The sequence below is a fragment of the Oncorhynchus tshawytscha genome, linkage group LG24 (genome assembly GCF_018296145.1).
Source record: "Oncorhynchus tshawytscha isolate Ot180627B linkage group LG24, Otsh_v2.0, whole genome shotgun sequence".
NCBI lineage: Eukaryota > Metazoa > Chordata > Actinopteri > Salmoniformes > Salmonidae > Oncorhynchus > Oncorhynchus tshawytscha.
In genome coordinates this window covers 3,764,587-3,789,563 of record NC_056452.1, presented here as the reverse complement: position 1 = coordinate 3,789,563, position 24,977 = coordinate 3,764,587, and the positions used below count along the sequence as shown (strand labels likewise).

At 40.9% G+C, this 24,977-nt stretch overlaps 2 protein-coding genes across 14 annotated transcripts in view; one reads left to right on the top strand and one right to left on the bottom strand.

Moving 5' to 3' along the window:
- Positions 1-18,028, top strand: part of tlcd3bb (TLC domain containing 3Bb) — a 46,233-nt gene extending 28,205 nt beyond the window's left edge. For 7 of the 8 annotated variants that reach the window (XM_024387116.2, XM_024387115.2, XM_024387121.2 and 4 more), the window contains exons 3-7: positions 2,055-2,138; positions 7,404-7,626; positions 8,101-8,196; positions 14,367-14,476; positions 16,914-18,028. In XM_024387116.2, the coding sequence (XP_024242884.1) occupies positions 2,055-2,138; positions 7,404-7,626; positions 8,101-8,196; positions 14,367-14,476; positions 16,914-17,169 (769 nt within the window). In that variant the 3' untranslated portion in view covers positions 17,170-18,028. The remainder of the gene's footprint in view (positions 1-2,054; positions 2,139-7,403; positions 7,627-8,100; positions 8,197-14,366; positions 14,477-16,913) is intronic. The other variant, XM_024387123.2, reaches the window with a different exon arrangement.
- A 743-nt stretch (positions 18,029-18,771) lies between these two features.
- The window catches only part of pagr1 (PAXIP1 associated glutamate-rich protein 1), a 30,173-nt gene continuing 23,967 nt past the window's right edge, over positions 18,772-24,977 (bottom strand). For all 6 annotated transcript variants that reach the window (XM_024387109.2, XM_024387113.2, XM_024387111.2 and 3 more), the window contains 2 exons: positions 20,629-20,717; positions 18,772-19,143 (listed from right to left, as the gene is read on the bottom strand). In XM_024387109.2, the coding sequence (XP_024242877.1) occupies positions 18,896-19,143; positions 20,629-20,717 (337 nt within the window). In that variant the 3' untranslated portion in view covers positions 18,772-18,895. The remainder of the gene's footprint in view (positions 19,144-20,628; positions 20,718-24,977) is intronic.

Genomic DNA, 24,977 nt, shown 5'->3' with positions numbered 1-24,977 from the left:
TCCTTGAATGAGTACGTGTGTCCAAACCTTTGACTGGTACTATGTACAGTTGAGTCGGACGTTTACATACACCTTAGCCAAATATATTTACACTCAGTTTTTCACAATTCCTGACATTTAATCCAACTAAAAATTCCCTGTCTTAGGTCAGTTAGGATCACCACTTTATTTTAAGAGTGTGAAACATAAGAATAATAGTAGAGTGATTTATCTAAGCTTTTATTTATTTCATCACATTTCCAATGGGTCAGAAGTTTACATACACTCAATTAGTATTTGGTAGCATTGATTTTAAATTGTTTAACTTGGGTCAAGCGTTTCGGGTAGCCTTCCACAAGCTTCCCACAATAAGTTGGGTGAATTTTGGCCCATTCCTCCTGACAGAGCTGGTGTAACTGAGTCAGGTTTGTAGGCCTCCTTGCTCGCACACGCTTTTTCAGTTCTGCCCACAAATTGTCTATGGGATTGAGGTCAGGGCTTTGTGATAATACCTTGAATTTGTTGTTCTTCAGCCATTTGCCACAACTTTGGAACTATGTTTGGGGTCATTGTCCATTTGGAAGACCCATTTGCGACCAAGCTTTAACTTCCTGACTGATGTCTTGAGATGTTGCTTCAATATATCCACATAATTTTCCGCCCTCATGATGCCATCTATTTTGTGAAGTGCACCAGTCCCTCCTGCAGAAAAGAACCCCACAACATGATGCTGCCACCCCCGTGCTTCACGTTTGAGATGGTGTTCTTCGGCTTGCAAGCCTCCCTCTTTTTCCTCCAAACATAACGATGGTCATTATGGGCAAACAGTTCTTTTTTTGTTTCATCAGACTAGAGGACATTTCTCCAAAAAGTACGGTCTTTGTCCCCATGTGCAGTTGCAAACCGTAGTCTGGCTTTTTTACGGCGGTTTTGGAGCAGTGGCTTCTTCCTTGCTGAGCAGCCTTTCAGGTTAGGTCGATATATGACTCGTTTTACTGTGGATATAGATACTTTTGGACCTGTTTCCTCCAGCATCTTCACAAGGTCCTTTGCTGTTGTGCGGGACTGATTTGCAATTTTCGCACCAAAGTACGTTCATCTCTAGGATTCAGAACGCGTCTCCTTCCTGAGCGGTATGACTGCTGTGTGCTCCAATGGTGTTTATACTTGCGTACTATTGTTTGTACAGATGAACGTGTTTCCTTCAGGTGTTTGGAAATTGCTCCCAAGGATGAACCAGACTTGTGGGGTGGGGTCTACAATGTCTTGGCTGATTTTTTGTTGTTGTTGTTTTTGCCATGATGTCAAGCAGAGGCACTGAGTTTGAAGGTAGGCCTGGAAATACATCCACAGGTAAACCTCCAATTGGCACAAATGATGTCAATTTGCCTATCAGAAGATTCTAAAGCCATTACATATTTTTTCTGAAATTTCCCAATCAGTTTAAAGGCACAGTCAACTTAGTGTATGTAAACTTCTGACCCACTGGAATTGTGATACAGTGAATTATAAGTGAAATAATCTGTCTGTAAACAATTGTTGGAAAAATGACTTGTGTCATGCACAAAGAAGATGTACTAACCGACTTGCCAAAACTATAGTTTGTTAACAAGAAATTTGTGGAGTGGTTGAAAAACTAGTTTTAATGACGCCAACATAAGTGTATGTAAACTTCTGACTTCAACTGTATATATGCATGCTCTTCCTCAGTTCATCTTTCCTCACTTATTTCTGTTCTCTCTCTTTGCCTTCTCAAAACGCATTGGAGAAGAAGGTCTGAGGGGATTGACCTTGGACTTTCTTTTTCAATATACATTTGAGAAGGAAGCGAGGAGATAGGATGTGAGGAGTCGCTGAAAGACTAATTGAGATGGAGCCATTGGTTACCACTCAAAATAAATCAACACTAATTCTGTTTTATGATGACTTTTGGTTAATTCTGATAATGACGAAGGATGACATTTTAGTAAAAATTGGATTTCACAATATTTTATGTTTTTACCAGACATTTAGCAATTGTAGTCTGATGTTATAAACTATGCTAATGTTTAATTTCTCCTGCGGGCCTTTCTCAGGTTGGTGTCCTCTGTTCAGGCGATCATGGCCTCCTCTGCTGGTTACATCATTGCCTCCTCCTGTGATGACATCATTGAGGATCAGTAAGTGTAGAAATGTTGTTACAGTAAGGCTCAGACAGTACAATTTGTAAAACAGACCAGGGGCATGTTTGAGGCACTAAAATTGAAGAAAACAGACACAGTTGTTCAATAAAAAATTCTTACTTTTGTTTTCCGTTGTAAAACATTTTCAGTTTCTTGTCCTAATGAACACGCCCCAGAAAGAGACTGAAGATATCCGATATCCGACCCCCAAAAAAAAACAACAACAGTTAACTACAGCATAGTGAAGAGAAAAGAAAACACTTTTTAGGCTCATTCAGCCTTGAGCGATATTTTACATCAGGCCATACTAGAAATATTTTAAGTGAATTGTTAACTTCAGAATCATAATTGTTTTTTTGTGCCTTGGGAGAAGGGTTGTCCCGATACTTGATTTGTCATGGTAAAAAGGAAGACACAAAGCAGTCTCCTTTAAAAAGCAGTCTCCTTTAAAAAGCTGCTGTATGTAGTCCTAAAATGTTGTGTGATAAATATTGGGAAATAAACAATTGCGAATTAAAAAAAAATCCTCTTTACAATGAAAAAGTAAGGTGACCCCTGAAAGCCAGATGGAAATCAAATCAAATTTGATTTGTTACATGTGCCGAATACAACAGGTGTAGGTAGACCTTACAGTGAAAGCTTACTTACAAGCCCTTTTAACCAACAATGCAGGTTTAAGAAAACTAAGTGTTAAGTAAAAAATAGATAAGTAAAAAAATCAAAGTAACAAGTAATTAAAGAGCAGCAGTAAAATAACAATAGTGAGGCTATATACAGGGGGTACCGGTCCAGAGTCAATGTAGGGGGGGGGGGGGCACCGGTTAGTCGAGGTTATATGTACATGTAGGTAGAGTTAAAGTGACTATGCATAGATAATAAACAGAGTAGCAGCAGCGTAAAAGAGGGGGGTGCAATACAAATAGTCTGGGTAGCCATTTGATTAGCTGTTCAGGAGTCTTATTGCTAGGAGGTAGAAGCTGTTAAGAAGCCTTTTGGACCTAGACCATACCAGGCAGTGTTGCAACCACCATGCTCAAGATGGTGCAGATGTAGAACTTTTTGAGGACCTATGCCAAATCTTTTCAGTCTCTTGAGGGGGAATAGGCTTTGTTGTGCCCTTTTGTGTAAATGAAACATGCATTCAGTCCTTATATTACTAATACATAGGCTATGCTGCAGCAAATGTAGTCTCACCTTTCACAAGAAAAAAGTTACCATGATGAGATGAAAGGCCTACATGCATTGTGCACTCTATACTGAAATGCGCTGTCTGTTCCCAACCTGAGCATTGATGATTGATCTTGCAGAGAGGAGGCTGTGGCCCTTAGATAAGACAGATTTAGACATTACATATAATTGAAGTTCCATTTCACGTCATGCTGTTCATATAAATCATTTTTATAATTTACTGGTTTCTCGCAGTTATTTATCCTGGGAAAAGAGAGTGGGTGACTATTCTAGTCTATCAAAAGCATTTTCTGCATCGAGATAAAACGTGCCAAGGAGTGATAGTGAGAACACTGAGTAGCATCCTTACCGATAAAAATAAAAATTTGCCTTTTTTTCATGCTATGCAATGCCCTTTTGAGTTCATTAAGAGCGATTTTGGGTTCCTAGCAAATGCAGCTTTTTCTGTTGAGAGAAGAGTTCTTAATTCTTTTAGAAAGGACTTAGTCTGGCTTGGTGTGTATTTACAATCAGATGTGTACAGTTCTTTATAGAGCTGGGAGAATCTTTGATTAATTTGGGTTCTGATAGTAATTCCCCAATTTCAGATTCAATAGTTGCTATTTCAGCTAATTGATCATTACTGCGAAGCTTGTTGGCCAGTAAACGACTGGGACGATTACCATGGAAGTAATGGTTGAACCTAACTAAGTGGATGGCAAATTCTGCTCTCTGTCTTATCAATAAATTAAGTTCTGTCTTGACTTTGGAAAGAGTAATAGATACCTGGTCTGAAAAAATGTCCAATTCTTATTTAATTGTGATTTATTCAACTCCGATGCAAATGAAGTTGCGTTATTTAAAAAAAGAAAAACTTTGGTGTCATCCCATAGAATCCGGGGTTCATTGACAGACTTTTTATTGAGCATTATGAATTAATTTAGTTCAATTTCAAATTGATCACAGAATGTAGGATTTTGTAGTAATGAAACATTGAAACGCCATCTTGTGGCTCTTTTAGGATATTCTGAAATGTGAAATTGGTAGTGACATGGTGATCAGACAAGCTCATATGTTGAATGTCTTTCTTAATTTTAGAAAATAGAGTTGCAGATAGTATAAAGTCGATTCGGGAGAATGTTTTATGCCTGTTTGAGTAGAAAGTCTACTCGTTTGCTTTTGGACTATGTGCTCGCCAGGCATCAATGAGGCTGGCTGTAATCAGAGTATATGTTGGAGAGCATTGGCTGCATGTGGCTACTAGTTGGTCTTATTACAGTGCCTTTAGAAAGTATTCACACCTTTTTACTTTATTTTTTATTTTTTTTACAGCCTTTTGTTTCAAATTGATCCAATTGAGATTTTGTGTCACTGATCTACACACAACAGCCCATAATGTCAAAGTGGAATTATGTTTTTAGAAATGTTTACAAAATAATTAATTAAATGAAAAGCTTAAATGTCTTTACTCAGTAGGTATTCAACACTTTTGTTATGGCAAGCCTAAATAAGTTCAGTAGTACAAATGTGCTTAACGAGTCATATAAGTTGCATGGACTCACTTTTTTGTGCAATAATAGTGTTTAACATGATTTTTAAAATAACTACCCCATCTCTGTACCCCACACATACAATTATCTGTAAGGTCCCTCAGTCGTGCAGTGAATTTCAAGCACAGATTCAACCACTAAGAACAGGGAGGTTTTCCAATGGTTTGCAAAGAAGGACACCTATTGGTAGATGGGTAAAAATAAAAAAAGCAGACATTGAATATCTCTTTGAGCATGGTTGCAGTTATTAATTACACTTTGGATGGTGTATCAATACACTGTCAATACAAAGATACAGGCGCCCTTCCTAACTGAGTTGCCGAAGAGGAACGAAACCACTCAGGGATTTCACCATGAGGCCAATGATGATTTTATTTTTAATTAATACATTTTTATTATTATATATATTTTTTTCATTTAAGTTTAATGGCTGTGATAAGAGATCACTGAGGATAGTTGAACAACATTGTACACTGAACAAAAATATGGACGCAGCATGTAAAGTGTTGGTCCCATGATTAATGAGCTGAAATTAAATATCCCAGAAATGTTCCATACGCACAAAAAGCTTATTTCTCTCAAATGTGCACACATTTGTTTACATCCCTGTTAGTGAGCATTTCTCCTTTGTTAAGATATGCCACAGGACAAGTGTGGCATATCAAGAAGCTGATTAAACAGCATGATCATTACACAGGTACATCTTGTGCATGGGACAATAAAAGGCCACTCTAAAATGTACAGTTTTGTCACACAACACAATGCCACAGATGTCTCAAGTTTTGAGAGAGTATGCAATTGGCATGCTGACTGTAGGAATGTCCACCAGAGCTGTTGCCAGAGAATTTAATGTTAATTTCTCTACCATAAGCCACCTCCAACATCATTTTTAAAAATGTGGCAGTACGTCCAACCGGCCTCACAAATGAAGACCACGTGTATTGCGTTATGTGGGCGAGTGGTTTGTTGATGTCAACGTTGTGAACAGAGTGCCCCATGGTGGCGTTGGGGTTATGGTGTTGGAAGACGAACAACGAACACAATTGCATTTTATCGATGGCAATTTGAGGCCCATTTCTTTTAAGGTGTCTGTGACCAACAGATGCATATCTGTAGTCCCAGTCATGTGAAATCCATAGATTAGGACCTAATTAATTAATTAAAATTAATTCCTTAATTAATTAAAATTCATTCCTCATATGAACTTTAACTGAGTAAAGTCATTAAAATTTGTTAGGACTAGGGAGTTTTTTTTATGGTAAAAATAAACAGAATATGCAAAATCCTCGAGGAACCTGGATGTCTGCTTTCCAACAAACACTGGGAGACTAATTCATCTTTTAGTAGGTCAATAACCTAAAACACAAGGCCAAATATATATACTGCATTTTCTTAACAAGAAGACAATGTTCCTGAGATGCCTAGTTACTGTTTTGACTTAAATTGCCTTGAAAATCTATGGCAAGTCTTAAAAATGGCTGCCTAGCAATGATCAACAACCAACTTGACAGAGCTTAAATAATTTTTTAAAAGAATAATGGGCAAATACGATACAAAGCAGGTGTGCAAAGCTCTTAGACTTACCCAAAAAGACTTACAGCTGTAATGGCTGCCAAAGGTGATTGTAACATGTTGAATACTTATCTAATCAAGATATATTAGTGTTTTATTTTCCATTTAGATTATTTTTTACATTGACAGAGTATTTTGTTTAGATCGTTAAAAAAATGACAATTAAATCCAACAAAAATGGATAGTCAAGGGATGTGAATTCCTTCTGAAGACGCTGTAGATTTTGTCCCACGTCCAAAATTGCATTCATGTCTGTCCCGTTAACCCGTTGGAATTCAGTTAATCCTAACAATATGCTGTTTAGAGAATCAAAAAACGTAGGATCATATGAATTTGGAAAATACACATTAAAAAAGGCAATTTTCTTTCCATTATGGATATTTAAGTAATTCTGCCTTCCTGGTCTTTGCCTTTACCCAATATGGTGATTTTGAGTTTCTTTTGTATCATTGATTAAACCTTTTGTTTTGTTTGGGGCTGAAGAAAAATAAGCCTGTTTGTACAAATGGTTCTGCATTCTCTGTGCGTACTTTTGGAGCAGGTGTGTTTCTTGGAGCATTGTTATATCAATATCGTTTCTTGCTAGGATATTGAGACAGATGGAATGTTTGATAGGACAATTTAGGCCTTTCACATTCCAAGAGAGAATGGCTAGTGTTGCCATTATTTTTCAGAAAGGAATGTTAATGATATAATTGTTGTCTTTAGTGTTATTGAGCCCATGGATATGTAACAAAAAGCAGGACCCACACGGAAACCCTCCCATTGGTCCTTCCAGAAAACCCTTGCTGTAAACCATACCACCACTCCCTAGTCTCCATCCCCAAACTATATACCTTTTTGTAAAACCTTTTCAAATACGAATGCATCAAATCCAAATATTGTAGCCTTGCTTATTGAATGCCCACTGTTCAACTAAGTTACCTTACCGTAACCCCTTTTTTCGACCTCTTTTTCTTCTTCTTTGTATCAGGCATTGGCTCACCAGCGCCTACATCCTCTTTGCCGTGCCCTACTTTGTGTACGACATCTACGCCATGTTCATGTGCTACTGGTACAAGCTGCGCATCAAGGGTCATGAAGGGGACAGCGGCGCCAAACCCCTGGGTGCGGCCCTGACCAGCTACCTGCGGCGCGAATTCCTCATGGTACTCCACCACATCGTTATGGTCACCGTGTGCTTCCCCGTCTCTGTGGTAACTGTCGCCCAATGACGACATTCAAATGCTGGGAGAATGACGTGTGAGCGAGTGAGTGTTTATTGGAAGTATCTTGTGTGTGTCATTATTAAAGATATTTGCTGGTATTTGGTAGGGTACACAGGCAAATCTTTGTGGCCGTGTGGTTTGAGTGTCCCTCCGGATATTGGGAGGTTGGCTGTTTGATCCACGGTCGAGTCCAACCAAAGACTCCAAAAACCGTCTTGATGCCTCTGCTTGGTACTGAGCATTAGGAATATAGATGGATTGGGGGTAAGGCCCTGTGACAGACTAGTCTCCTGTCTTGGGGGTGTACTTGTACATCAAGCTGCATCATGCGACAAAAACAGGATAAAGGCTTCTGCCCTATGGACAAGGCTTACTTTACACTGGTGAAAAGGTTTGTTGAAGGCTTATTCATGATGATAAAACATGACTTTCAATGAACTGTCTTCTTTCTCTTTCCCCCAGTTCTGGCGACAGGGCAAGGGGGATTACTTCCAAGGCGTCATGTTCTTGGCAGAAGTCAGCACTCCATGGGTCTGTTTGGGAAAAATCCTCATCCAGGTACTTCAGTTTTTGAATTATTGTGTTCAAAGTACTTTTCGAATTGCACACATCTCTAGGTGTCCCACCCGTGTTTCAGTTTCTCAGACTTTTAATTGGACTGTTGGTTCCTGGCATGTGGCTCATCACGTGTGTGTGTGTGTGGTGTATAACAGCACATCTGTAATATGATTTCCTTAATTACAGCAGTATACACTGAGTATACAACAAATGAAAACCTGCTCTTTTCATGACATAAGCTGACCAGGTGAATCCAGGTGAAAGCTATGATCCTTTATTGATGTCACTTGTTAAATCCACTTCAATCAGTGTAGATGAAAGGGAGATAGGTTAAATAAGTATTTTTAAGGCTTGATAAAATAGTCAAAAGTATGAGCACGTGCGAGTTGCGATTTATAGCAGAAAAATGCCGCGGTAGCTGTTTTAAAAGTATTTCTGCTGTTTTGTTTCATAGTTGCTAATTGCACAAATATATATGAATCCTATATCCCACCTCGTGCAGTGACACTGCCTGGCAAGGGAGCTGTGCGCATTGAGTGAAGTGCTGGTAGATTCATTTTTGGAGGTGCAGGCATAGGTTGGTCTAATTTACGCTAAAGTGTAAAGATGGCGCCGATAGACATGGCCGCAATGTTTCTAACTCGTAAGCAACTTTGCAGTTTTATTTGTTTGTTTGTTATTTCTCACATTATTAGCCCAGAATGTTTTTTGTGTTATTACATACAGAAATTACTTTTGGATATCAGAGCGGCAATAACTCACCAGCATTTCGAAGAGAAATATGACTTTCCTGAACTGGATCCTTTTTTCGTACCCCCCAAGGATGAACTTATCCCAGTGGCTGCTCCAAGACACCGCCTTCAGAGAAGAGGTATTCGGAGTGAACTTTTAGTCCAACTCAGTAGGTGTGCACACCATCCACCGCTTCTGAGTGTCATGCTCACTAATGCTGTCCCAAGACAATAAAGTAGACAAGCTCAGGGCAAGGATCTCCTTCCAGAGATACATCAGGGACTGTAACACACTGTTTCACGGAATCATATCTCTCCTGATATACTGTCCCCATCCATACAGCCAGCTCTCCGGGAAGAAGAAAGGTGGAGGTGTATGTTTCATGATTAACTACTCATGGTATGATTGTGGTAACGTACAGGAACTCAAGTAGTTTTGTTCACCTGACTTAGAATACTGAATACCTCACAATTAAATGCCGACCGCATTTACATCCTGAGATAATTATTTTCGGTCATTGTCACAGCCGTTTAAATTCCCCCTCAAGCCGATACCACGGCGGCTCTCAAGTAACTACACTGGACTTGTGCAAACTGGAAACCGCATATCCTGAGGCTGCATTTATTGTAGCTGGGGACTTTAACAAAGCAAATCTGAGTAAAAACCTACCGAAGTTCTCTTAACACATAGCCTGCAATACTCGCGCTTCAAAAACTCTCAACCATTGTTACTCCCCCTTCCGGAATGGCCACAAAGGCTGTCCCCCGCCCCAATTCGGCAAATCAGATCACAACTCCATTTTGCTCTTCCCTAACTATAGGCAGAAACTCAAACAGGAAGTGAATAGACCTAGTGTCTATTCAATGCTGGTCTGACCAATTGGAATCCATGCTTCAAGATTGTTTAGGCGATGCAGACTGCGATATGTTCCGGGTTGACATGGTGACTGAGTACATCAGGAAGTGTATAGGGGATGTTGTTCCCAACGTGAATATTAAAACCAAAAACTATGGATAGTTCACAGCCTTTGCGCAAAACTGAAAGTGCGAATCACTGCATTTAACCACGTCAAGGTGACTGGGAATATGGTTGAATACAAACAGTCCTGTTATTGCCCTCTGTAAATCAATCAAACAGGCAAAATGACAGCGCAGAGACAAAATGGAGTCACAATTCCAGGGATTTCCAACAATCATGGTTAACAAAGGGAAAACCAACCACGTCACGGACACCGACGTCTTGCTCCCGGACAAGCTAAACAATTTCTTTGCCCGCTTTGAGGATAATACAGTGCCACTGGTGCGGGCCGCTCCCGGGGACTGTGAGCTCTCGTTCTCCATGGCCGACATGAGTAAGATATTTAAGCCTGTTAACCCTCGCAAGGCTGCCGGCTGAGCATGCGCAGACCAGCTGGCTGGAGTGTTTACGGATATATTCAATCTCTTCTTATCCCAGTCTGCTGTCCCCACTTGCTTCAAGATGTCCACCATTGTTCCTGTACCCAAGAAAGTGAAGGTAACTGAACTAAATGACTATCGCCCCGTAGCACTCACTTCTGCCATCATGAAGTGCTTTGAGAAGCTAGTTAAGGATCATATCAGCTCCACATTACCCGACAACCTAGACCCACGGAAATTTGCATACTCCCCCAATAGATCCACGGATGATGCCATTGCACTGCACACTGCCTTATCCCATCTTGACAAGAAGAATACCTAAATAAGAATGCTGTTCATTCACTACAGCTCAGCCTTCAACACCATAGTACCCTCCAAGCTCATCATTAAGCTTGAGCCTTGGGGGCTTCCTGACGGGCCTCCCCAGTAGGCAACAACACCTCCACTACACTGATCCTCAACAAAGGGGCCACACAAGGGTGCACACACACGCCTCCAACTGAATCATCGAGTTTGCAGACGACACAACTGTGGTAGGCCTGATTACCATCAACAATGAGACAGCTTACAGGGTGGATATGACGGCCCTGGCGGAGTGGTGCCAGGAAAATAACCTCTCCCTCAACAAAACAAAGGAACTGATTGTTGACTTCAGGAGACAGCAGAGGGTGCACATCGACAGGGCCGCAGTGTATAAGGTAAAAAGTTCCTCACCGTACATATCACTGACATTCTGATATGGTCCGCCCACACAGATGGCAACAGCGCCTCTTCAACTTCAGGAGGCTGAAGGATTTCTGCACCATCCGCAACCGCAGGGCTTTCCAAAGGGTGGTGCGGTCTGCCCAACGCATCACCAGGGGCACACTGCCTGCCCTCCAGGACATCTACAGCACCCGGTGTCACAGGAAGGCCAAGAAGATCATGAAGGACCTCAGCCACCCAAGCCACGGCCTGTTCACCCCTCTCATTCGGAAGCAGAGGTCATTACAGCTGCTTCAAAGCTGGGACTGACAGACTGAAAAACAGCTTATATCTTAAGGCCATCAGACTGTTAAATAGCTATCACTAGCCGGCCTCCACCCAGTACCCTGCCCTGAACCTTAGAGGCTGCTGCCCTATGTACATAGACATGGAGCACTCGTCATTTTAATAATGTTTACATACTGTTTTACATTTCATATGTACAGTCGTGGCCAAACGTTTTGTGAATGACATATTTATTTTCACAAAGTTTACTGCTTCAATGTCTTTAGGTATTTTTGTTAGATGTTCCTATGGAATACTGAAGTATAATTACAAGCATTTCATAAGTGTCAAAGGCTTTTACTGACAATTACATGAAGTTGATGCAAAGAGTCAATATTTGCAGTGTTGACCCTTCTTTTTCAAGACTTCTGCAGTCCACCCTGGCATGCTGTCAATTAACTTCTGGGCCACATCCTGACTGATGGCAGCCTATTCTTGCATAATCAATGCTTGGAGTTTGTCAGAATTTTGTTTTTTTTGTTTGTCCACCGCCTCTTGAGGATTGACCACAAGTTCTCAATGGTATTAAGGTCTGTGGAGTTTCCTGGCCATGGACCCAAAATATCGATGTTTTATTCCCAGAGCTACTTAGTTATCACTTTTGCCTTATGGCAAGGTTCTCCATCATGCTGGAAAAGGCATTGTTCGTCACCAAACTGTTCCTGGATGGTTGGGAGAAGTTGCTCTCAGAGGTTGTGTTGGTACCATTCTTTATTCATGGCTGTGTTCTTAGGCAAAATTGTGAGTGAGCCCACTCCCTTGGCTGAGAAGCAGCCCCACACATGAATGGTCTCAGGATGCTTTACTGTTGGCATGACACAGGACTGATGGTAGCGCTCACCTTGTCTTCTCCGGACAAGCTTTTTTCCGGATGCCCCAAACAATCGGAAAGGGGATGACTTTACCCTAGTCCTCAGCAGTCCAATCCCTGTACTTTTTGCAGAATATCAGTCTGTCCCTGATGTTTTTCTTGGAGAGAAGTGGCTTCTTTGCTGCCCTTCTTGACACCAGGCCATCCTCCAAAAGTCTTCGCCTCACTGTGCGTGCAGATGCACACCTGCCTTCTGCAATTCCTGAGCTAGCTCTGTACTGGTGGTGCCCCGATCCCGCAGCTGAATCAATTTTAGGAGACAGTCCTGGCGCTTGCTGGACTTTCTTGGGCGACCTGAAGCCTTCTTCACAATAATTGAACCGCTCTCCTTGAAGTTCTTGATGATCTGATAAATGGTTGATTTTAGGTGCAATCTTACTGGCAGCAATATCCTTGCCTGTGAAGCCCTTTTTGTGCAAAGCAATGATGACGGCATGTGTTTCTGTACAGGTAACCATGGTTGACAGAGGAAGAACAGTGATTCCAAGCACCACCCTCCTTTTGAAGCTTCCAGTCTCTTATTCGAACTCAATCAGCATGACGGAGTGATCTCCAGCCTTGTCCTCATCAACACTCACACCTGTGTTAACGAGAGAATCACTGACATGATGTCAGCTGGTCCTTTTGTGGCGGTGCTGAAATTTTGTGGAAATGTTTTTTGTGGATTCAGTTAATTTGCATGGCAAAGAGGGACTTTGCAATTAATTGCAATTCATCTGATCCCTCTTCATAACATTCATGAGTATATACAAATTGCCATCATATAAACTGAGGCAGCAGACTTTGTGAAAATTAATATTTGTGTCATTCTCAAAACTTTTGGCCATGACCTGTATATACTGTATTCTAGTGAAGCTCTGAGACATGATTGTGTCGAGGCACAGACCTTGGGAAGGGTACCAAAACATTTCTGCAGCATTGAAGGTCCGCAAGAACACAGTGGCCTCCATCATTCTTAAATGGAAGAAGTTTGGAACCACGACTCTTACTAGAGCTTTCCGCCTGGCCAATCTGAGCAATCGGGGGAGTTGAGCCTTGGTCAGGGAGATGACCAAGAACCCGATGCTCACTCTGACAGAGCTCCAGAGTTCCTCTGTGGAGATGGGAGAACCTTACAGAAGGACAACCATCTCTGCAGCACTCCACCAATCAGGCCTTTATGGTAGATTAGCCAGGCGGAAGCCACTCCTCAGTTAAATGCACATGACAGGCCACTTGGAGTTTGCCATGAGAAACAAGATCCTCTGGTCTGATGAAACCAAGATTAAACTCTTTGGCCTGAATGCCAAGCGTCACGTCTGGAGGAAACCTTGCACCATCCCTACGGTGAAGCATGGTGGTGGCAGCATCATGCTGTGGGGATGTTTTTCAGCGGCAGGGACTGGGAGACTAGTCAGGATCAAGGGAAAGATGAACGGAGCAAAGTACAGAGATCCTTGACAAAAACCTGCTCCAGAGCACTCAGGACCTCACTAGGGCAGAGGTTCACCTGTTAGCCTTTGAATATAGCCCCCTGTATTCTACTGGATTTAACCGCGGATACAATATTTGCCTGTCCACCTCCCTCCTCGCTCTACATCACACACCACCCCTGCCCTCCCCTTCCTTCCCTACAGTGTGTTGTGTAGAGTTGGGGCCAGATGCTTCTTATAACCTCTGCAAAGGGAACCATTTAAAGTAAACTACACAGTACAGTTTGGTGTGGTGTTATACATTTGATAGATACAAATTATACTTCTTGATGTGAAATTAAAATGTTGAGGTTCTCAAATGTTGAACTGTTATCATAACCTTCTCAATGTTGTTGTCTTGTAAAAGTTGCGCTAGCTGTCGATCAAACGCTTAGCTTGCTGGAGCAGAGAAGAAGTCTAGCAAGCTGGTGGAAACAGATGTTTTTGCAGAATATACTGTGTATAATGACATGTTTTTCTCCCAAACCTTAAGGCACTGTATTCTATACAAGCCCGCCTTTAGCTTGAAGCATGACAAGTATACTTTGTCATCCATTTTCCACTTTTTGGTGTCCATGCAAAGTAGAGCAATAGGCCTATTAACTATTTTTCGGCTTTCACCAATCTGTACTGCTTGCGCTTTCTCCTTTTTTCTCTCCTCTTTCTCTCTCTCCCTCTTTTTCCTCTCAGTACAAACAGCAACACACTCTCCTGCACAAAGTGAATGGGGCTACTATGCTGGTCACTTTTTTCACCTGTCGAGTCCTCCTCTTCCCTTTTCTCTACTACGCGTATGGCAGGTATGTCTCTGTCTGTCCCTCACTCTCTATCACGCTCTGCTTTCAAGCTGAGCTTAAATTTGGTCACATCTCTTATTTTTTCTAACTCTTGTATCAGGGTTCGGGGGCTTGTGAAGAGAGCATCATTGTAATGGGTGGCTGTCAAGCGATAGTTCATCTACATTTCATAATACTTTCAACATTTTCTCATTTGGACTCCATGTACATTTAAGGCCAGATTCAGAGATAAGCGCAAGGAACTCTGGCTTTTGCATGAATCATTTATTGACATCAATGGGAGCATAGCATGTGTGGATCTCATTTAGTAGCCTGGCTACCCATCCACATCACTCTGGCCAAACGCCACGCCCACTAATGTTTCTTTGTGGGTCTCCCCAATGACTTCTCGAATGCAGACACATTCAAACCGTTCTAATTGGTCCCAGAAATGGCCTACATGAATCATGTCATTTTGGCCTCAGCACAAAAGACATCTAGAATTGGTTCAGACTAATGTATAGAGCGATTTGATATAGCAGGAAAATTAAATTCAGGATGAGTCGTCAGGCAACTAATTTATGTCAAATTGAGCCATTTAAGGTATACTGATAAATACAGAATGATGAAATATGGGTGAACAATCCCTTTAATGCCTCCACCCCCTTTTGTTAGTTCTACAGTTGAAGTCGGAAGTTTACATACAGTTAGGTTGGAGTCATTAAAACTAGTTTTTCAACCACTCCACAAATTTCTTGTTATCAAACTACAATTTTGGCAAGTCGGTTAGGACATCTACTTTGTGCATGACACAAGTAATTTTTCCAACAATTGTTTACAGACAGATTATTTCACTTATATAATTCACTGTATCACAATTCCAGTGGGTCAGAAGTTTACATACACTAAGTTGACTTTGCCTTTATACAGCTTGGAAAATTTCAGAAAAATAGGTAATGGCTTTAGAAGCTTCTGATAGGCTAATTGACATCCTTTGAGTCAATTGGAGGTGTAACTGTGGATATATTTCCAGGCCTACCTTCAAACTCAGTCCCTCTTTGCTTGACATCATGGGAAAATGAAAATAAATCAGCCAAGACCTCAGAAAATAAATTGTAGACCTCCAAGTCTGGTTCATCCTTGGGAGCAATTTCCAAACGCCTGAAGGTATAAACACCATGGGACCACGCAGCCGTCATACCGCTCAGGAAGGAGACGCGTTCTGTCTCCTAGAGATGAACGTACTTTGGTGCGAAAAGTGCAAATCATTCCCAGACCAACATTAAAGAACCTTTTGAAGATGCTGGAGTAAATGGGTACAAAAGTATCTATATCCCCACAGTAAAATGAGTCCTATATCGACATAAGCTGTAAGGCCGCTCAGCAAGGAAGAAGCCACTGCTCCAAAACCGCCATAAAAAAGCCAGACTATGGTTTGCAACTGCACATGGGGACAAAGATAGTACTTTTTGGAGAAATGTCCTCTGGTCTGAGGAAACAAAAATAGAACTGTTTGGCCATAATGATCATGGTTATGTTTGGAGGAAAAAGGGGGAGGCTTGCAAGCCGAAGAACACCATCCCAACCGTGAAGCATGGGTTGCAGCATCATGTTGTGGGGGTGCTTTGCTGCAGGAGGAACTGGTGCACTTCACAAAATAGATGGCATCATGAGGATGGAAAATTATGTGGATATATTGCAGCAACAATGGGTCTTCCAAATGGACAATGAGCCCAAGCATACTTTCAAAGTTGTGGCAAATGGCTTAAGGACAACAAAGTCAAGGTATTGGAGTGGCCATCACAAAGCCCTGACCTCAATCCCATAGAAAAATTGTGGGAAGAACTGAAAAAGAGTGTGCAAGCAAGGCCTACAAACCTGACTCAGTTACACCAGCTCTGTCAGGAGGAATGGGACAAAATTCACCCAACGTATTGTGGGAAGCTTGTGGAAGGCTACCCGAAACGTTTGACCCAAGTTAAACATTTTTAAGGCAATGCTACCAAATACTAATTGAGTGTATGTAAACTTCTGAACTACAACCATTTTTTTTCTGAGGTCTTGGCTGATTTCTTTTGATTTTCCCATGATGTCAAGCAAAGAGGGACTGAGTTTGAAGGTAGGCCTTGAAATACATCCACAGGTACACCTCCAATTGACTCAAATGATGTCAATTAGCCTATCAGAAGCTTCTAAAGTCATGACATAATTTTCTAGATGATGACACAGTGAATTAATCTGTCTGTAAACAATTCTTGGAAAAATTACTTGTGTCATGCACAAAGTAGATGTCCTAACCGACTTACCAAAACTTTAGTTTGTTAACAAGACATTTGTGGAGTGGTTGAAAAACGAGTTTTAATGACTCCACCATCAGTGTATGTGAACTTCCGACTTCAACTGTATGTGTCCACTCTAAATCCCCCATGTGCCCATTCTCTTTATAATTCCCCCCCTCCAGGTACGCATCCATTCCCCTCCACATGGTTCCTTTCAACGTGCCCTGGCAAGTTAACCTGGGCGCAGCTATGCTCATGGCCCCCCAGGTCTACTGGTTCTCCCTCATTTGCCGAGGGGCCCTGCGACTCTTCACTGGCTCTTCCCGCTCCCGGAGGTCCCCGGTCACTGCCAAGGATGATTTGGACGGACAGGCGCCGTCCCAGCCCGCCAATGGGTACAGCACTCATGCCACAGAACAAAAGTCAGACTCTCACTGAGAAGTGGGCGGGAGGGTGAGAGGTAAGGAAGGTGGGGATAATGTACCGATGGGTGAAGTTGAAAGGGAAAGAAAGGTAGTGAGACTTTGAACAAGCATGAGTTTTGCAAGAGTAAAAAAATAAATGCTTCAAATGGTCTTTGTTGCCAGAATCTATACTCAATACTGATATTCTACTTGTGCGAATAAAGGAATTGAAGGGAGTGTTTGCACATTTGAACAGCACACAACATAGGCATCAGAAGCTATTGTTCCCCCTGATGCACGTTGAGAATGGAGAGAGATTAGCCTGAAAGAAGTATAGCAAGTGAGAGGTGGAGAGCGTCCTCGTGTAGATCAAATGAAATCCTGTCTGCCTAGGAGATAAGTTAGCACAGGAGTTAGGAATGTATTATACTGGTATGTTTAGTACATTGCTTTAGATAGAAAGGCCTAATTCGGCTTAGTAACAAGAAATGACCTCGCCAAGCAGTATTTTGACTTGTTAGTATTTATCTGTATCCTTTGTACTCTAACAAATGTGACCAGGGTGGAAGGGAGGTAACCTCATAAGACTATTATGCTGCCTTATCTCAATTATTTGTGTGTGTACTACATTTTATTTATTTTAATGTGGAATATTTATTTTTTCCTTGGATTGAAAATGTGACAAGTGTTCTTACCTTCACGTTGATTTGGATTGTAGTTCTGTTTCTGATCTCCCATTCTGTGTTTTTATTTTTTATCCATTTTGATCTCCAGTAGTTCAGGTAGCAAATGCATGAATCATTTCGCCTGTTGGCAGTTAAACTCTGCCGCCTTGCAACAGTGTTATTTTAAGGTACAAAATAAATGGCCAATTTTGTGGGCCTTTGGGTTTCTATGCCCTACGTGGGTCCTTAACTTTTGACTGAGTGGTATTGAAGCATATTAGGTAAATGAGTTAGTGCCAGTGCAACAACAACAAAAAAGCAGCCCTATTTATTCCACATACTGTCATTCATTGGCTGACGTTACACAAGTATTCTGCCCAAGAATATTTAATAAAAATCAAAAACGTGTTTTATTATCACTGCAGTAATTAGTGAATTGCATAAATTGACCAGAATAGAACCCATACACTGTCTTGGTAGCATTTAGTATAGGTTGACCTTTCTAAAGCTCTTGAAACTGCTTTAGGAGTCTGTTTCTACTTCAGTTTCTTATTTGTACTGAGCAAATTTAATTGAGCCACTGGTTTCAGGAGCCCTATTCACTCAGAAAACATAACTATACTTTCCTGAATATGGAAATAAAATACTAGGAAAACAAACAGTCCAGTAACCTTGGATGCAAGAAAGATGGGACAATAACGTCTAGACGGCGATAAACTATACCTTTGTTCTATATGTTTATTGCTTAGTGGGTCTTGCCATTGCGGGAAAAATGCATTTCAACTGATTTACTGTATATGCTTATTTTATTTATTTGTGGTTTTGAATTGAATGCATATTTATGCATACGTATTAATGTACCGTATAAACTTCTGAGCCTTATGTGAAGGCTATATTGTTAACTCATAGCTAAAATATACTCCTCTGTTCTGAACTTGTCTGGGTGTTATATCAAGACACTGATTTATATATATAAAAACAAAAAAAAGAGTAATGTTTATTACAAGGATACAAAACGCACAATCATACAAAATTGGTAATGGCATTTAAAAAAAATCAAGCGTCGATGCTCTTGGCCTGCAGTTTTTCCCCGTCTCAGTATCGCCTTTGTCTTGGCGAGAAGATTTTGCTGGGGTCGCTGTCTCTCTCCCTCTCCTTTTCTCGCTCTTTTTGACTGTTGGGAGAGAGTGCCTCCTCGGGCCCGGCCCGGCTGCTCTTCTCGCTCTTGAAGAGGTCTCGTCCAGTCCGGAGAATGTGTTCCTCAATTTTGCGGTGGCGTTTCATGTCTGACAGTACCTTGTCCAACCTAGCCTCCCGTTTGACAGAGGACCGAGCCGAGGACCCTGCGAAAAGAGGACAATGCATGAATAAACCCCAGAATGAGGGTAGTGGTTGACAGCAGTTAACCATTGAGGGTATTTGTTTTAGTTCACCTGGTGGGTGGAGTTACTCCCGGGTTGAAAAAGTGATCGTATTTGTTTGCTAACCAGTAGTGCTGAGCGAGTAACTAAAAATGTGGTAATTTAAAAAAACTAATTAAACAAGTAACTTACCTACATCGGGTCAATTATTTGAATTTCATGTCACACAAAGTTTCTCTAGAGATTAATCAGATCCAGCCTGAACTGTGCAATGTTGTAATTTCCAACAGGCCAATATTCTAAATAGTTTAACTCATAAAATGTGGTCCTTAACTACAATGACCATAATCTGTTGCGCATCAACTTGTCTGATCTGTGTTTCTTTCACACCTGCTACAGAAGAGCGAAGAATGCGCAATCGTGAGGTGATAAAGAGCAGCTGTTGCTTTGAGGTATCTACCAGAAAATGTAAATAATCGTAAGCCTGTGATAATTCTTTCATAATCTAACCGACATAAAAAAGCACTAATAACCAGGCTGCCTTCTGGACATGAGCCGGGTACCCCGCTGAAGCAGACGGCGAAATTGGCTCAACAAAGTCAAATGTCAAGCATGTGGAGAATAGTGTTAGTATTCTGTGTTTTGAAGAAAACTAGTTTGAAAATTAGTGCATACATTTTATACAAGATACTTTTGTATATATAGTGTATGTGGAGACCCCTTCAAAATGAGTGGATTCGGCTATTTTCGGCCACACCCGTTACTGACAGGTGTATAAAATCGAGCACATAGCCATGCAATCTCCTTAGGAAAACATTGGCAGTAGTATGGCCTTAACTGACGAGCTCAGTGACATTCAACGTGGCACCGTCATAGGATACCAACAAGTCAGTTCGTCAAATTTCTGCCCTGGTCAACTAAGTGCCGTTATTGTGAACTGTAAACTTCTAGGATTAACAACGGCTCAGCCGCGAAGTGGTAGGCCACACAAGCTCACAGAATGGGACCGCTGAAGTGCGTAAAATCGTCTGTCCTCGGTTGCAACACTCACTTCCGAGTTCCAAATGGCCTCTGAAAGCAACATCAGCACAAGAACTGTTCGAGCTTCATGAAATGGGTTTCCATGGCTGAGCAGCTGCACACAAGCCTAACATCCATATTAATGCCCATGATTTTTGAATGAGATGTACGACAAGCAGGTGCCCACATACTTTTGGTCAGGTAGTGTACATATTTTTATGAACAATGCATCATACCACCTTCTTGATAATTATGCCCCAGCACCAGTTTTAGATGCACTCCAGTTCAGTCTAATTGAATCTCATCGAATCACTGTGAATATGACTCGATATTAGGCAATAGGCAAGTGCTTATAGACCCTAAGTTGCATGAGAGATACTGTGGAATGAAAGGTATCTTCCAAAACAAAGAATGAGGTAAGTGAAAGTCATGAGCAGCGAGTCATACCTGGTGTCCTGCGTCGGTTGATGAAAGCATTTTTTGGAGTTTGTTGTATCTGTTCTTCATCAAAATCAAACTCTGTGGGAGATGGGGCCCTGACAAAGAAAGAAAATACTAGTCATCCATACTGCCATAGTTTATCTTTATAAAAAACAGGGGGAGTCCCTAGGCCTCTATTTCAACAAACCTAACCCAATGGTGAATCTTAGCACTGGTGGTAGCACTATAGTTTTTTTGGGGTGTGTCAAATATTTTTGCAATTTTCACAACCTGAATTATGGGCGCAGCAGCTGGCTATGGTGTGAAATGGCTAGGCTTTGACAAATAAACAAGTTGTAGGTTTGTCAGGCTTGACCCCCTCACTGGCCAATCAGAACTTGCTTCATGGCTAAATGTGTGGTTGCTTCAAGTTGTGCATTTTATGTATTGCATTGTCAGCAAATCCAATTTGAATGTTAGTCCATTTATAGCCTATTTTCTTAAAATGCCCTACAGCAGTGTTTCCAAACTTGGTCCTGGGGACCCCAAGGGGTGCACGTTGTGGTTTTTGCCCTAGCACTACACAGCCAATTCAAATAATCAACTGTGTAATACTAGGGCAAAAACCACAACGTGCACCCCCTCAGGGTCTCCAGGAAACGCTGGCCTACAGAAACAAAATATAATGTAGGCCTATCCCATATTTCCTAAATATGTTGAACATGTTTACACTCCGCATTGTTCTGAGTCAGGGATGGCAACTGGCGGCCCTCAATTTCCAAAACGGGGCCCCTGACCAGTCAACTCAGTCGGGGTCTCAACTTACTGTTGAGTGTTAGAATACACAGTCACTCACTCAGATAGCATATTAACATGGCATAAGTCCTGGTAAAATGTGTAAAATGCCAGGAAATTTGCTTTAAAATGGCAAAAAATTTCTCTACGCCCCGTTGAAAAATGTGCAGACTTGCAATAAATGTACTTTTCAAATAGTTTTTTTGATTTGATTTTTTAAAAATAAATCTTTGCCGTCATGACGGACCCAGTAAAATGTTTTGCCCGTGAGGTGGGGGTGCCACCCAACCAAATCTTGCTTAGGGGCCGGCTCTGGCCACTGGTATAATGCATTTGGTTAAGAGTTTACTCTAACTGCACAAATCAAACTTTTTGGGACCAGCCAGAGAGCCTTTTAGTGATAGCACATTCATCAGGGACCCCCTCATAAATCAGAACACAACTGGGGTGAGATGAAAAATAGCATTCAAGGAGTTTTTCTATGACCTCGGCAATGCAAGGCCAGACCAAGTCAAGGGCCCTGGTAAGACACATTTTAAAGGCCCGCCTCTTGGCATCGAAGAGCCATTTTTGCAGTTTAAAACTTCTCTAGGGTAGGGGGCACTATTTTCACCTCCGGATAAAAAAGGGGGCCCAAAGTAAACTGCCTGCTACTCAGGCCCAGAAGCTAGGATATGCATATATGGATAGAAAACACTAAAGTTTCCAAAACAGTTAGTATAACAGAACTGATTTGGCAGGCAAAAACCTGAGAAAAATCCATCCAGGAAGTAGGATTTTTTTTTTTTTTAGTATTCTATTCAATGCCATTACAGTATCCATTGACTTAGGACTCAAATTGCAGTTCCTATGCCTTCCACTAGATGTCAACAGTCTTTAGAAATGGTTTCAGGCTTGTAGTCTAAAAAATGAGGGAGTAAGACCAGTCTGAATGACTGGACCCTAAAGTGTCACAGAGCTTTCTCATGCGCAATCCTGAGAGTGCACCTTTCTTGTTTACCTTTTATATTGACGAAGTTATTGTCCGGTTGAAATATTATCGATTATTTAGGCTAAAAAACAACCAGTGGATTCAATATAAACATCGTTTGACATGTTTCTATGAACTTTACGGATACAATTTGGATTTTTTTTGTCTGCCTGTTGTGACTGCGTTTGAGCCTGTGGATTACTGAAGAAAACGTGCGAACAAAAAGGTTTTTGGATATAAAGAGAGACTTTATCGAACAAAACAAACATTTATGGAGTAAATGAATGTCTCCTGAGTGCAACCATATGAAGATCATCAAAGGTAAGTGATTAATTTTATCTCTATTTCTGACTTGTGCAACTCTTCTACTTGGCTGACTACTGTTTGTAATGAATTGTCTGCTGGGCGATGTTCTCAAATAATCGCATGGTATGCATTCGCCGTAAAGCCTTTTTGAAATCTGACACCGTGGTTGGATTCACAAGAAGTTAACCTTTAAACCTATGTATAACACTTGTATGTTTTCTGAATTTTTGTAATCGGCGCTCTGCAATTTCACTGGATGTTGGTCAGGTGTGTTGCTACCGTCCCACATACCCTAGAGAGGTTTTAAGCAAATTCTTCAATTCTAAGTGCATTTATGTACAAAAAAAAAATGTTTAAGGGGAAAACAAGAAGTATTGAGTTGAAAGGTTTATAATTGGTGGAGTACTGTGGATACCAATATCCATGTGAGTCTCCCAGGCCCATGTTGCCCAGCGTTATGAACATAAATTGTAGATTAAGAGTTATGTAATATTTTTGCATTGTATTTTCAGAAAATGATATACAGTAATAGTTTCACTATTTTCTTCCCCAAAAAAACTTTTTGGGCACACACAATTGCATTCTATTGGTGCAGCCTTTCTTATGGGCCAACAAAAGACGGACTGGACTGACTCTTGTTTTCAAAGTGACTGTAACCAGCAAATCTCTGAGAACGCCTGTGGATGTGGGTACGCAGACCTGCAAGCCACTGTGGCCCCTCATGATGAGTTGAGATTTTGTGGCACCCACCCGTTCTAAGTAATTGCATGGCTTAAATATGGAAATACACTCAGTGCCTTCAGAAAGTATTCATACCCCTTGACTTATTCCACATTTTGTTGTTACAGCCTGAATTCAAAATTGATTAAATAAATAAAGGTGCACCCATCTATACACAATACCCTGTTTTTAGAAATGTCTTAAATTAAATACAGATATCTAAGTTACGTAAGTATTCACACTCTAGAGTGTCAATACTTTGTAGAAGTACCTTTGGCAGTGATTACAGCTGGGAGTCTTTCTGGGTAAGTCTGTAAGAGCGTTCCACACCTGGATTGTGCAACATTTGCCCATTCATCTTTTCAAAATTCTCCCAGCTCTGTCACATTGGTTGTTGATTATTGCTAGACAACCATTTTCAGGTCTTTTCAGGTCATAGATTTAAGTCAGAATTGTAACTCGGCCACTCAAACATTCACTGTCTTATTGGTAAGTGAAAGGTGAAATAATCTTCCAGTGTCTGGTGGAAAGCAGAATGAACCAGGTTTTCCGCTAGGATTTTACCTGTGCTCAGATCCATTCCTTTTCTTTTTTATCCTAAAAAAAGATTACAAGCATACCCATAACATATTGCAGCCACCACTATGCTTGAAAATATGGAGTGGTACTCAGAAATGTGTTGTATTGGATTTTCCCCAAACATAACACTACAGGACAGAATGTTTGTTTTACAAAAAAAAATGTAGTATTACTTTAGTGCCTTGTTGCAAATAGGTTGCATGTTGTGGAATATGTGTTTTGTGCAGGTTTCCTTGTTTTCACTCTGTCAATAAGGTTACTATTGTGGAGTAACTGAACCTGTTGTTGATCCATCCTCAGTTTTTCCCATCACAGCCATTAAACTCCTGTTTTAAAGTCACCATTGGCCTCATGGTGAAATCCCTTTCTTTACTCTCCGGCAACTAAGTTAGGAAGGATATCTGTATCTTTGTAGTGACTGGGTGTATTGATACAGCATCCAAAGTGTAATTAATAACTTCACCATGCTCAAAGGGATACTTACTGTCTGCTTTGGTTGAATCTGTTTTTGAAATTCACTGCTCGACTAGGGTAGTCATTCAAAAATCATGTAAAAACCTAATTATGTGACTTGTTAAGCACGTTTTTACGCCTGAACTTATTTAGGCTTGCCCTAAAAGGGGTTGAATACTTATTGACTCAAGACAATTCAGCTTATCATTTGTAATTAATTGGGAACATTTTGGAAGAACATAATTAAACTTTGACATTATGGGGTATTGTGTGTAATACATTTTATCCCATTTCAAATTCAGGTTGTAACACAACAAAATCTGTAAAATGTAAAAAGGTGTGAATACTTTCTGAAGGCATTGTAGCAATAGCCTACCATCGCCATTGAAATGGCCAGTAGTAACTTTTCAACGTGAAAGTTTAAAAAACAAAACAGGCAAATAACTAACAAGCGGATTCAGAACTTTGGACAGTGATCGTAATTCCCGAGATTCAACAAAAGAAAGTGGAAGATGCATTTTTTTTACAAAATTATCAACGAAAAACAATAAGT